Source organism: Papio anubis, chromosome 4 (genome assembly GCF_008728515.1).
Source record: "Papio anubis isolate 15944 chromosome 4, Panubis1.0, whole genome shotgun sequence".
Classification (NCBI taxonomy): Eukaryota; Metazoa; Chordata; class Mammalia; order Primates; family Cercopithecidae; genus Papio; species Papio anubis.
In genome coordinates, this window is record NC_044979.1 from 160,886,934 (window position 1) to 160,899,994 (window position 13,061).

Below are 13,061 nucleotides of genomic sequence, written 5' to 3' on the forward strand. Positions count from 1 at the left end.
GTAATCAAGACTGTGTGGTACTGGTAGAAAACTAAACATACGTGATCAATGGAACAGAATAGAGGACCCAAAATAGACCTACATAAATATGCTCAGCTAATTTTTAACAAAGATGCAAAAGTAACTCAGTGGAGGAAGAGTGGCCTTTTCAACGAATGGTACTGGAGCAATTTGACATCTATAGCCCACCAAAAAAAAAAAAAAAAAAAAGCCTAAACCTAAACCTAAATCTCACACTCATAGAAAAAGTAACTCAAAATGGACCACAGATTTAAATAAATGTAAAACTCTAAAACCTTTAGGAAGAAAAAAAAAAGGAGAAAATCTTTGGGATCTAGGGCTAATCAAAGAGTTCTCAGAATTAACCCCAAAAACATAATCCATAAAAACAAAAATTTGATCAAATTTTGATCAACTAGTTTCATCAAAATTAAAAACGTCTTCTCTGCAAAAGGCTGCTCAGAGAATGAGAAAACAAGCCACATATACAAACACAAGGTAAAGACAAAGAGAGAAATCTGAAAACTACATATCTAACAAAAAACTAATATCTACAACACATAGAGAACTCTCAAAACCCAACTGTTAAAAAGTAAAACAATCTAATTAGAACACTAGCAAAAGACATAAACAGACATTGCACCAATGAAGATATATAGATGGCAAATAAGTACATGAAAAGAATGATCAATACCATTGGTCAATAGAGAAATTCAAATTAAAACTACAATGAGATATCACTACAAATGTACCAGAATGACTAAAACAAAAAAAAGTACTGACAGCATCAAATGCTAGTGAGGATGTGGAAAAACTGATCACTCATACATTGCCAGTGGGAATGTAAAATGGTACAGTCACTCTGGAACATTTGGTTGTTTCTTAAAAAACTAAACATACACTTATCACATAACCCAGCAACTGCACTCCTATATTTAGCCCAGAGAATATTCACAAAAACCTGCACATAATGTCATAGCAGCTTTATTTGTAATAGCCAAAAACTGAAAAGAACTCAGATGTCCTTTGATGGATGAATGGTTAAACAAACCATGATATATCCAGACCAAGTAATACTACTTAGCAATAAGAATGAATGAACTACTGATATACTCAATGACTCGGATGAATCTCCAGAGAATTATACTGAGTGAAAAGTGCCAATCCCAAAAAATTACATACTGTTCAATCCCATTCATGTAATATTCTTGAAGTAACAAAATTATAGAAAAGGAAAACAGATAAGTAGTTGGCAGGGGGAAGCAGGCAGGGTAATGGGGGCAACAGAGGGAAGTGGCTGTAAATGCGTGTGTCTATAAAAGGCCAACATGAGGGATCCGCTTGGTGAAGGAATTGGTCTGTATCTTCATTGTATCGCTGTCCATACCCTGGTGGTGATACTGTATTTTAGTACTGCAAGATGCTACCATTGAGGAAACCAAGTAAAGATACATGGGATCTCTCTATGTCTTATAACTGCAATTATCTCAAAATCAAAAATTTAAATAAAAAGATTAGCAAGGGGTGGGAGCAATGTGGAAAAGGTGAGGCTTCGGGTCATGAACGGATCATTAAAATTAGAGGGATGATCATGCCAAATTTAAGCTTAAAAGGCATTCCAGAAAGGTCTTACCAATATGCACTCTAATACCCGCTCTGTCAATGTACCCTCACCTATGCTAATTTGAAAATTTTAAATACTATATCAATTTGATTTAATTTTTTCAACTAATGTTTCTTTTGTAACTGTATATTTACACCCTGGGCAACTTTGTTTTTAATCATAAACCTGAGTTTACAAAATTTTAGTGTCATATAACTTATGAAAAATTAGAAGTTTATAGTCTTCAAACTGGTATAAAATCAAGTCCGGAATTATATCTATACCCAAATTGGAAGGCCTGGAACTTTAAGCTTTACTTACTCTTAAGTGAATGGGTAAAGACACACCCTGGAATCTTCGTATGAGACTTGGCTGGGTGGGCTGAAGATTGTGAACTGCTGACACTTCATACTGGAAACAAATACTTGTTCTTGGAATAAGAGGGCCCTCACTCACATCAATGAAGTCACCTATTCTGATTGATTTAAAAATAAACAAACAAAACCGCAACATCAAATAATTTGTAAGAGCTTGAAAAAGAAATCTCTTCATTCTCTTTGCTGCTAGCATCCCTAATCAAGAACATTATATATGATTCAATTTAGTTTCTGATGACCCCTGACATGACCTCAAGTAAAGAGGCTAAAACTTTGAAAATTGAATCAAATGAACCATTTTCTTAATTAGCATTGATATAAATTTTAAGGTCTTTAATAAGAGTCACACAACACATCATGCTATCAAGCTGATCCAACTGCCTAAAACCGATCATCTACAACCTTAAAACAACCCATATAACAAAGTTTAGAATTCAGCGTATAGGACAGATTGTGTTCAGAAACAAAGGGCAGTTTCTAGAGGAAAAAAGTTAAGTCCAATTCATAAAAACAGGAGGTTGAGGAAACAGATCCAAGTCATGAAGTCATCTCTGCAGAATGCATTGTCTTGGGACTTGCTCTCCATGGGAGAATGTCATCATAAGCAGTGAACCTTTCTCATCCATGTGTCAGAAAGCACATTCTGGCTTAACTTACATGTATCATATATAATTACTAGTCAGTCAATATTCATATGAATTACCATGTTCAATTCATAACAATGACTATCTTGCCCAGTTTCAAAACTAACTCCTAAAAATTACATTCTTAAACAGTGGTTCTCAACTCAAAATTAAATAAAAATAGCAAACAATAAAATGAGGATTATAGAAACTACAAGTGTTCCTGAAGGTAATTTAAAGCTTCCATTTACCACCATATCAAAACAATGAACAAAGCAAAAAAAATAAGGTGAAAAGAACGAAATAAGGTACAAATTCATCTTTTTTGGTCATATGCTTCATTCAGATAACAATAAAGCTAAGCCTTACTCTAACACAGCAGCCAGTTTTTAGACTTTTACTTACCTGTGTAGCTTGACTATCCTCTCAGGGTTCTGAGATGCCTTCTCTTCTATGAAATCTATTTTGTACCTGAAAAGCAGCAAAGAAAAAAACATTTTTTTAACTCTAAATAAGTAAAAAAGTGTTTAAAGATACCTCCCTTTCTCTTCCTCTTCAGCCATACTTTTCGAGAGTGGGTTACACTTGGAACCTCCCTTTAATCTGGCCACAGCCCCATGACTCTGCCAAACTGTTCTCAACAAAGTCACAGGTACCTGCTTGGTGTCAACCCAATGAACACTTTTTGTTCCTCATTTTCTTAATACCAATGCTCACCTCCACTTCTCAAAGTGTTCTTTCTTTCCATTTTTATTTATTTTGATTTTTTCTGAGACAGGGTCTTGCTCTATCACCCACCCTGGAATGCAGTGGCACAATTATAGCTCACTGCAGCCTCAAACTTCTGGGCTCAAGTGACCCTCCTGCCTCAGCCACCCAAGTAGCTGGGACTACAGGTGTGAGCCACCATGCCGGGCTAACCTTTTTTTTTTTTTTTTTTTGGTAAAGATAGGGTCTTGCTAAGTTGCTCAGGCTGGTCTCAAACTCCTGGCGTCAAGCAATCCTCCTGCCTCAGCTTCCTAAAGTGCTGGGATTATAGCGATGAACCACCACACCCAACCTCAAAGTGCTCTTTCCATGAGTATCAGTGGCATTCCTTACTGCTTGTTATTTTACATCTCTGGCCACTCTTGTGTTTCTCTACCCTTTGAGAATTCTATGCTACACCCTCTTTTCACTTCAAGCATCCTCCTTAGGCCAGCCTCTGAGCTACAATTTAGGTAGTTATATCTCCTATATCTCTGCCTCTCATCTACCTACCTCTTCTGACCACAGTTTCCAAGACCCATCTGGACATCCCTCTAGGATGTTCCACAAGCACCTTACCCTGAAATTTCCAAACTGCACAAATTATCACCTCTTTCCCACCCAAACTTGTTCTTCCTCCTGAATTTCCTGTCTTAGTACACCACCACCAACCACCCAGGTGTCCATGTGAAAAACCTGGGAGATTTCCTTGATTTCTTTCTCCAACCATATCCCCTCCATTCAATTCATTATCAGGTTGTCAATTTGACTGCCCAGTGTCTCTCAAATCTACCCAATCCTGTCAGTATAGCTAAAGGCACAGATGAAACTGCACAGCCCAGGTTCAAACCATGACTTTACCATTTACTATTGAGAGCTTTGTCCATTTACCCCAGGGTGCTAAACAAGTAATACGTGTATGTGCACCACAGGTGTATGCACAATTATGTGGCAAAGTTGGGGAACACTGGTTTATGCAAAAACACCCCCTGACTGCTACAGTCCCCCAGGCACTAATAAGGGTGCCAAGTACCTTGAATACTTGTCCCTCCTGACCCACCTCCAAGAGATGCTCCTGTCCCCTGAGAGTCAAAGCCACAAAAAGGCCCCACCATTACCCCTGCAGCAGGAAGGCTCAATCACTGACCCACCTTCAATGATTCAACTCTTCTGTCCTGTCCAGCTTCCTCCAGAACTATCCCCTTCCTCCTACCACACACTCAACTAAGCTACAAAAGTCCCAGAAGCCCCTACCAGTCCCTGACAGTTAGGTAGCGGAATGGGAAATCTCAATGTATACTGCATGGAAGTCAAAAGTACACTGTCCAGTAAAGTACCACGGTGCACTTAAATGTGATTAGTACTAGTTAAAATGAGCCTTAAGTGTAAAACACATACCAAGTTCTGAAGATTTAGAGTGAAAAAGAATATAAAATAACATCAATATTTTAATATTGATTACACTGAAATAACATTTTAGATGTATCATTTAAATAAAATCATTAAAATTAACTTCACCTTTTGACTTTTTTTCAATGTAACTACTAGAAAATTTCAAATTATACAGATGTCTCATATTATATTTCTTTTGGGAGCATGTGCCTAGACTTCTGGCACAGAGAGTGACTTGACGTGTTCAGACAGTCCAAAGAATTTTCTTGTAGAATCAATGCTATAAATGGTGGTTTGGTTCTACAATACTATCTGTACTCTAGTTAAAACAGTACATTACAACTGGTTTCTAAGTCCACTGGTTCCAGGACACGCTAAAAATGTTTCAAGATAAAGTGTTTCATGGGCAAATATATTTGGGAAATTTTCAGTGTCCACTTTCGGAGACCCTTGAGTGCAATGAGTAAAATTTTTTAAGCCACTGTTCTTCAAACTCAGCTTAACACAGTACATGGTTTCATATGTCAATTAACATCTTATGGAAGAATATTATGAGACAGATAGCTTTGAAAAATGCTAAGCTATAAAGTATGTGTCAAAAACACACTCATAACTAACCCAATATATTTATGATAACCTATCCCTATAAGAATTTGTAATTCAACTTCTATATACCTAAAGAAATTCTAATCTATAACCTTTAACAATTTGTAGGTGCATATTTTGACTTCAGACTCTGGTTTTTCGGGGTTTTTTTGGTTTTTTTTTTTTTTTTTGGTTTTTTTTACAGCACAGATTTCTCTTTCTAAAGTTCTAATATTCTATTAGGTTAACGTTAAAATGTAGCTTATGTTCTTATAACCGGTAGTAGAAGGTGAAGTGAAAGTTTTCTGAGTGAGAATTGAGAAGCCAGGCAGGAATTAAAATGTTAAAGAAAATCCATCAAATGAATAATTCACATGCAGAACACTAAAACCTGGCTGTGTAAACATTTTACTTCAGCTATTAGCCCTCTTCCAAACTGCTTGCATTTTCAATCTTATCAGTGTCATTTTAAGTGTGGAGGGGTAGGAGAGAAACGCTGCCAAATACACAAAATTATATAGTTGCTTAACGTGCGTTATCACTTCACACTAGAAAGAAAAAAAGGAAACATACTACTATGTTGATATAATGAGAAAGGCTGGTCCAAGAACAGAGAAGTAAAACAAAGTGAGAAAATTATCAAGGGAGGTGGGGAACATTTTCCTCAGCAAAATAAATGAGATCAGAAACAGAGGTCTCAGAGTGGAAAATAATACACTGTCATATGTATATCAAATATAAAAATTCTTAAGACCTGAATTTTCTTTATTACATATAATACTGGAAGAGTTAGCCTTGATTTAAAGAAAGCCAACACTTACTTGTTGTGTTGAAATATTTCCAATGCCACTTTTGCTTCAACTTCCAGAGTTTCAAATGGAAGATCTTTATAAATTAAAGCATGAGCATCCTTTGTGAAAGAACGTAAGTTCTCCTTAAAAATGAAAGTAATAACCTTTAGTAACAATTTACTGAAAAGCATTTCTCCATAAGCCAGTTGAGACAAAACTCTATGCTTAGTACTGCAAATCCAACTAAAATAAAAGACAAAATCAAGTTTGTTAGAACACGTAGTTATTAATTTGCAACAAATGAAGTTTTCGACCATAAACTATAAAACTTCTTATTTACCAGTAATTAAGGTGTCAGCCTTCATTAATACTAATTACTGAAGATAAACCTATAAAGAAATTTTATCCAAATTATATTATAATTTCATTCAAATTACACAATCTTAAAATGTTATTAAAACTATGATGCACCAAGTAAAAATGCCAATAATTCAATAGCAAGACATAAAAATGTGTTTACAGTATGAATAAAACTAAGTTTATTAAATGTATGGGGAAAAAGTTATTGTTTTCATAATTAAGAAAGTTTCACTAGAAATGTAACATCATCACCAACCCTGTACAAAGTATAACATGTCCAATATTAAGTTTTTGCTTAATAAAAATGTCAACTTTACACAATTAAAATGATGAATAATACACATTAACAATGTTTGTAAGATTTTTAATAAAAATTCTAATTAAACTTTCATACTACAAATCATTACTAATACAGAAAAGACCAAGCACTATTACACAATTTTTATAATAAAATTATTTCCATAAAAATCCTATTAGACTTTTTTGCATGAAATGACTCTTCTCTATAAAGAATAATTTACCATATAAAAAAATCAACATTCATGGTTTCATACAACTATTCCTTCAATGTAACTCTACTCTACTTTCTTTAAGCTGTCTACTCAACCCAACTCCATGCAGTTTGCAATCAGCTTGCATATTTCTTTTGTAAGGTTTTATCTTTTAAAAAAGAAAAATGCAAAAGCCAAGCACAGTGGCATACACCTGCAGTCCCAGCTACCAGGAAGGCTGAGACAGGAAGATTGCTTGGGCCCAGGAGTTCAAGGCCACCCTGGGCAACATCGTGAGACCCCCATCTCTTAAAAAAAAAAAGAGAGAAAGAAAGAAAAAAGCAGTTACGTTTCATAGATAATGAAAATTAAATCTTGACCTCAGTTTTTACGTAACTCGCCCCAGTAAAGAAAATTTTAAATTTGGAGACATACTTGAAAAGGAAGCTACACTGACAGGAGCCCAGAAGTCATGAAGAAACAGTTCCAATCCTTTCCCTCCCCTCCTTCCATCCTCTTCTTTCTCTCTTCCCTCTCCCTTTTTCTCATTCTTTCTTGATTCCCTCTTTTCTCCCTCTCAATATTATGTAATATGGGCAGGATTATACAAAAAGTAATTTCCAAGGCCAAATTTAAAACTAGATCTGCCCTTACTTCAAAATCCTTGCTTTTAAGAACCACTACAGTATTTCACTAAATCTAAGATATATTACTAAAGGAAAAAACAAAAACAAAAACACACTACAAATTCTAATTGCAAGATACCATCTACTATAAGGCTCATATATTTTCAGAGATACTAAATATAAAAAGAATGTACACAGTGGAAATGATAAAATGATATGGTACACGGCTTCCCCTTTTCAGATCTCCGGACTCCCAATACATAGGACATACAGTTTTGTTTAATTAAGAATTAGGTATTTGCCTATTCTTCCCAATCAGAATTACGTCTCCAGGCTTGATCTTTGATAACCATCAGCACCCCTTACCTACAGAGCACCTGATCTAGACTGTCCTTGTTAGGCTCTGTTGCTACCCAAGTCCCAGACCAACAAGGACCATCCTCATTACAAAGGCAGACCATTCACAAAGAGTTTAGTTTGTTAATATTTCGTTTGTTGATGCTCGAGTTAGCTTTGTCAAAGTTGGATTCTTTAATTCACTCAGCTCTCAATGTGCCCCTTGTATATACAGGGACCTCACTGTATGCAACAAGTTAAAATGGTTTAAGGGAGTGGTTTTCAAATTGTGCTCCAGTGATCCAAACAGGTATGGCGCCAGGCCCCCTACTACCACATCGGTCAAGATAGTTAAGTTTTTATATTTTATATTCTGGGCCTCTTGAAAACCACTACCTTAAAACCGCTTAGAAGGAACATCAAGAAAAGGTCAAGCAGGACATAGAGTTTCAAGACAACTGACCATGTTGATGTAAATACTCTCATTCATATATCTCTGTCTTAAATACGCTGAAAAAGCAGCAACACCTATAGACAGACAGACAGATACACAGATACACAGAGAGATACATAGATAGATTCTTTTAAATGTCCTCAATGTGCAGTACTATTCAACAAAACTAACACAGGAGTCATTCTAACAAAGAAAGGCAGACACTCTAAAATTAATACTCCAGAAGAATACACTTACTTTTGTTGGCATCCACTCATCAAGTTTGCTATCCAAAACTACGTCATAACAGAAGGCACCAGAAATTACTGTGAATCCAACCAAAATAAAAAGCAAAGTCAAATCTGCCCTAACAGAAAGTTACTAATTTGCAACAACTGAATATTTAGACTACGAAATGAAGGATTAGCAATCTCTCCCAACTCTACAAATTATAAAATGGTTGCCATTCTTCCAGCTCCTTGCCAGAGCTCTATCAAATTTCCCTTAGCCAAAAGATTGTTAACCCCAAATCACTAATCACTAATATTTTTTAAACATTGAAGTTTTCTTCAAAAATGCTAATTACCATACAGATTTCATAAAGTTATCAGATGTAAAAATTCCAGGTAGCCGAGGCAGGTGGATCACCTGAGGTCAAGAATTCAAGACCAGCCTGGCCAACATAGTAAAAACCAGTCTCTACTAAAAATACAAAAATTAGCCAGGCGTGGTGGCAGATGCCTGTAATCCCAGCTACTCGGGAGTCTGAGGCAGGAGAATCACTTAAATCTGCGAGTTGCAGGTTGCAGTGAGCCAAGATCATGCCACTGCACTCCAGCCTTGGCGACACAGCTAGACTCCGTCTCAAAAAAAAAAAACAAAAAATTTTTCAAAAGAACAACATATTTAGTAAGTAGATAAATAACTTAATGGACATGAAATGCTAAATTTCTTTTATATCGCCTAAATAGCTTCTTTTTGGTGTTTTGTTCTTAGAATCATTTCTTGAGTTTCTTTCAAATATTTTAGGTATACCTACTTCTTTAAAAAAAAAATTATACATGTGATCTTACCATACTTACTATTCCAAAATCCTAGTTTTAGCAAAATTACAATGTACACCCTTTCATCTCACCACAGTGCTGTCTCTCTCCAGAGTAACAGTCATGTCTGGTGAAATATTACCACCTAAGGACAGCTCTTTCCAGCAGTCTACTTATACTCATATTTTCTCCTCCTCTACACATGCAATTTGGAAATATATGCTTAACGTTGTAAAAAAATAAACGCTGAGGGCTAGGAGCGTTGGCTCACGCCTATAATCCCAGCACTTTGGGAGGCCGAGGCAGGAGGATCACAAGGTCAGGAGATCGAGACCATCCTGGCTAACACAGTGAAACCCCGTCTCTACTAAAAATACAAAAACATTAGCTGGGCATCGTGACGGGCGCCTGTAGTCCTAGCTACTCGGGAGGCTGAGGCAGGAGAATGGCGTGAACCCGGGAGGCGAAGCTTGCAGTGAGCCGAGATCGTGTCACTGCACTCCAGCCTGGGCGAGAGTGAGACTCTGTCTCAAATAAATAAATAAATGCTGAGATAGTGGAATTCCATGAAATTCATATTCAAGACAAACATTTTCCAGTAATTCTATGATGTTAATTATTAACCTGCAAAGACTACTTCATGCTTCATCATAGTAAGATAGATTTTGTTACTCATGATAAATGAAACATGTATAATGGTAATTTATACTAGATAAAATTAGAACTAAACTCTATACATCATCAAAAATAGGTACCAAAATATTTAAGGATCACAAAAAGACATATATTTATATGTGTACATTACCAGGAACTTCCGGAGCTCTGACCAAATTGACCATATATTCATCTTTGAATGCCCTCTCTATCACACAACCCATCATCATAGCACAGGAACGCCAATAAGCCTAGAAAAAAATACATACATATATAAAATATATATAAACACATTGAGATTCACTAAAGTTTCGACAATATTAAATTGTAAGTGAACTTTTGACTTCGAAAATATTTCTCATATATCTCTGTTCACACAACGTAGCAACAGTTACCATCAGATGATGACATTACCTCAACCAAGCAAAAATCAAGAAAGAATGAAGCATCAACTTCAGGTTCTTAGTAATGTTTCTGTGCAAGATACCAAGCACCATAATGGTTGTCAACCCTGACAGATAGTTTTATTATCTGAAAGTATTTATTTTTAACCCAGGATAAAGTTAACTTGTTAACAAACTTGTGCTAAAGTAAAATAAAGATATTAATTATGTAACTGTTTATACCATTTATAAATATGGAGAAAAAACTCAACTTTTATGAATGATTAGTGACTCTTATCCTACACCTAACACCCTAACATGTCGTTCAGATTACTCATATTTACAGCAGAGCAGCAGCAACTGGGCTTTCATCTTACCAGCACATTTTGATTCATGGACATGCCTGATTGAGATGTTATCAGAGCAATAACCTGATCAGTCACAAGGAGAAACCTGCAGTGTAACTGTCCATTGTGTTCCCCTCTTGCTGACACTACTCTGAGCACTTTTCAGAAGCTCTGTTTAACATTTGAGGACTACAAAAGTGGGATCACTTCTCCATTATAAATTCTATACAATCATATTACACTAAAAATAAGTACAGACCCAGGCCTTGAAGACAAGTGGCAACATGTACTTCTTCATCTATCCTACTTAAATGTCTTTAAGTGTTTGTTGAACTCCAGCCAGAATGCCTAGGTTCAAATCTGGGCTCCACTAGTTCATAAATCGGTAACCTTGGTCAAGCTGCTGAACTTCTCTTTGTCTCAGTTTATTAATCGGGAAAATGGGGAGAACAGTATGAACACTGTAGAGTTTGTATGAAGGTTAAACGAGTTAATATCCGTAAATCACCTAGAACAGTGCCTGATACATAATACATACATACCTATTGTTGGCTATTACTGTCATTTCTATCATTTTCTTGTTCAACTATTTCAACAAATATTTATTAAACACCTACTGTATGTATATCAAGAACTAGGTCCAATAAGGGAAGTGGTCCCTATCTTCACATTCAACAGTTTATGCTACAAGACAAAATTCAAATATCATATCTAGAGACTAGCCAAGTTGTGTGAGACCTTAGCGAAAAGAGGATTAATTTTGACAAGGAGAAACTTAGAAGGTACCACAAAGCAGATGGCCTTTTAATTGAATTGTAAAAAATAAACAGGATTTTAATAGAGAGAAAAGAAAATGCTCATTTGAGGAAGGCATCAAAAAAACCAAGGTGGATAACACAGCATAAACCATTAGTGACTGATACAGTTTAGCTCTGTGTCCCCACCCAAATCTCATCTCGAATTGTGATCCCCATAGGTTGAAGGAGAGACCTGGTGGAAGGTGACTGGATCATGGGGCGGTTTCCCCCAGGCTGTTCTCATGATAGTGAGTGAGTTCTCATGAGATCTGATGGTTTAAAGGTGTTTAGCAGTTCCCTCCCCACTCTCTCTCTTGCCTCCATGTAAGATGTTCCTGCTTCCCCTTCTACTATCATTGTTAAGTTTCCTGAAACCTCTCCAGCCATGAAAAACTGAGTCAATTAAACTTTCCTTTATAAATTACCCAGTCTCAGGGAGTTCTTTATAGCCATGTGAAAACAGACTAATACAGTGGCCAAGTACTCTAATGTGGCCAGAACAAGGAGGAAAAGCAAAGAAGCAAGGGGGAGGCCAAGCTGGAAAGGCAGGCTGGGAACAGATTATACAGGCCCTAGAAAGCCATGTGAATGTTATCAGGTAGGCAAGTTTTTTAGGCGTAAGTGACATGCTCCTTAGTCATGTCACTTAATAAAGCTGTTATAGGCCCATAAAAGAACAACTTTTAAGTACCGAAAAAAAAAGTGGGGACATGGGTAAGCGGAAAGAGTTAAAAAGTTATTGAAATCATCTAGATAAGATGGTCAAACGCTGAATTCAAGCAGTAGCAGTGGAAACGGAATCACCCACAATATAGTGATTAATGAATGTAAGTTGAAAAAAGATATTAATATAAAAGACATAGCATACCAAAAACACCCAGAAATGGATGCCACTGATATTTTTTGAACTATAAAAGTACCTAATCTAACAGGTAAAACATTGACTAAAGAGTACAACACAACATTTGAACTTGGCCATATTTTTACATTACACTCCATAGGAAACAGGTCTTAATAAAAAGGTGAAGATACTGGGGAAATAGAAAAAGAATGTAGAGACAGAAATACCTTATTCACTTCTCCTGGATCACGATCTTTGAAAGTAAGAAATTTAATTTCACACGACTTTGTTAAAGGCTTATACATGTCCCAAGGCTGTCCATCCACCAGAGCCAGAATGGACTTCCTGCAGTACCACTCACTTAAATCTAGAAATTTAAAACACACTGATTATCTAACAAAATCCAGAGTGAAAAGGTACATGTTTAGGTGCTACATTTAGAAATAAAACAATGGGAAGGCAAGATTCTGCAGATTGTCCTTTTTAGAGAAAAAAAGTGTATTACATCTATAATCAATAATAATAAAAAAAAATACCCTACAAAAATTAGCCAGGCATGGGGGCACATGCTTGTAATCCCAGTTATTTGGGAGGCTGAGACAGGAGTATGGCTTGAACCAAGGAGGCAGAGG

General features: G+C 36.2%; 1 protein-coding gene across 8 annotated transcripts in view; it reads right to left on the reverse strand.

The window, feature by feature from the left end:
* Window positions 1–13,061, reverse strand: part of MRPL39 (mitochondrial ribosomal protein L39) — a 237,171-nt gene that overhangs the window by 220,492 nt on the left and 3,618 nt on the right. For all 8 annotated transcript variants that reach the window (XM_021935554.2, XM_021935557.2, XM_021935558.2 and 5 more), the window contains exons 3-8: window positions 12,657–12,796; window positions 10,213–10,312; window positions 8,623–8,690; window positions 6,149–6,261; window positions 3,009–3,074; window positions 1,925–2,078 (exon numbers count right to left, since the gene is read on the reverse strand). In XM_021935554.2, coding sequence (XP_021791246.2) covers window positions 1,925–2,078; window positions 3,009–3,074; window positions 6,149–6,261; window positions 8,623–8,690; window positions 10,213–10,312; window positions 12,657–12,796 — 641 coding nt within the window. The remainder of the gene's footprint in view (window positions 1–1,924; window positions 2,079–3,008; window positions 3,075–6,148; window positions 6,262–8,622; window positions 8,691–10,212; window positions 10,313–12,656; window positions 12,797–13,061) is intronic.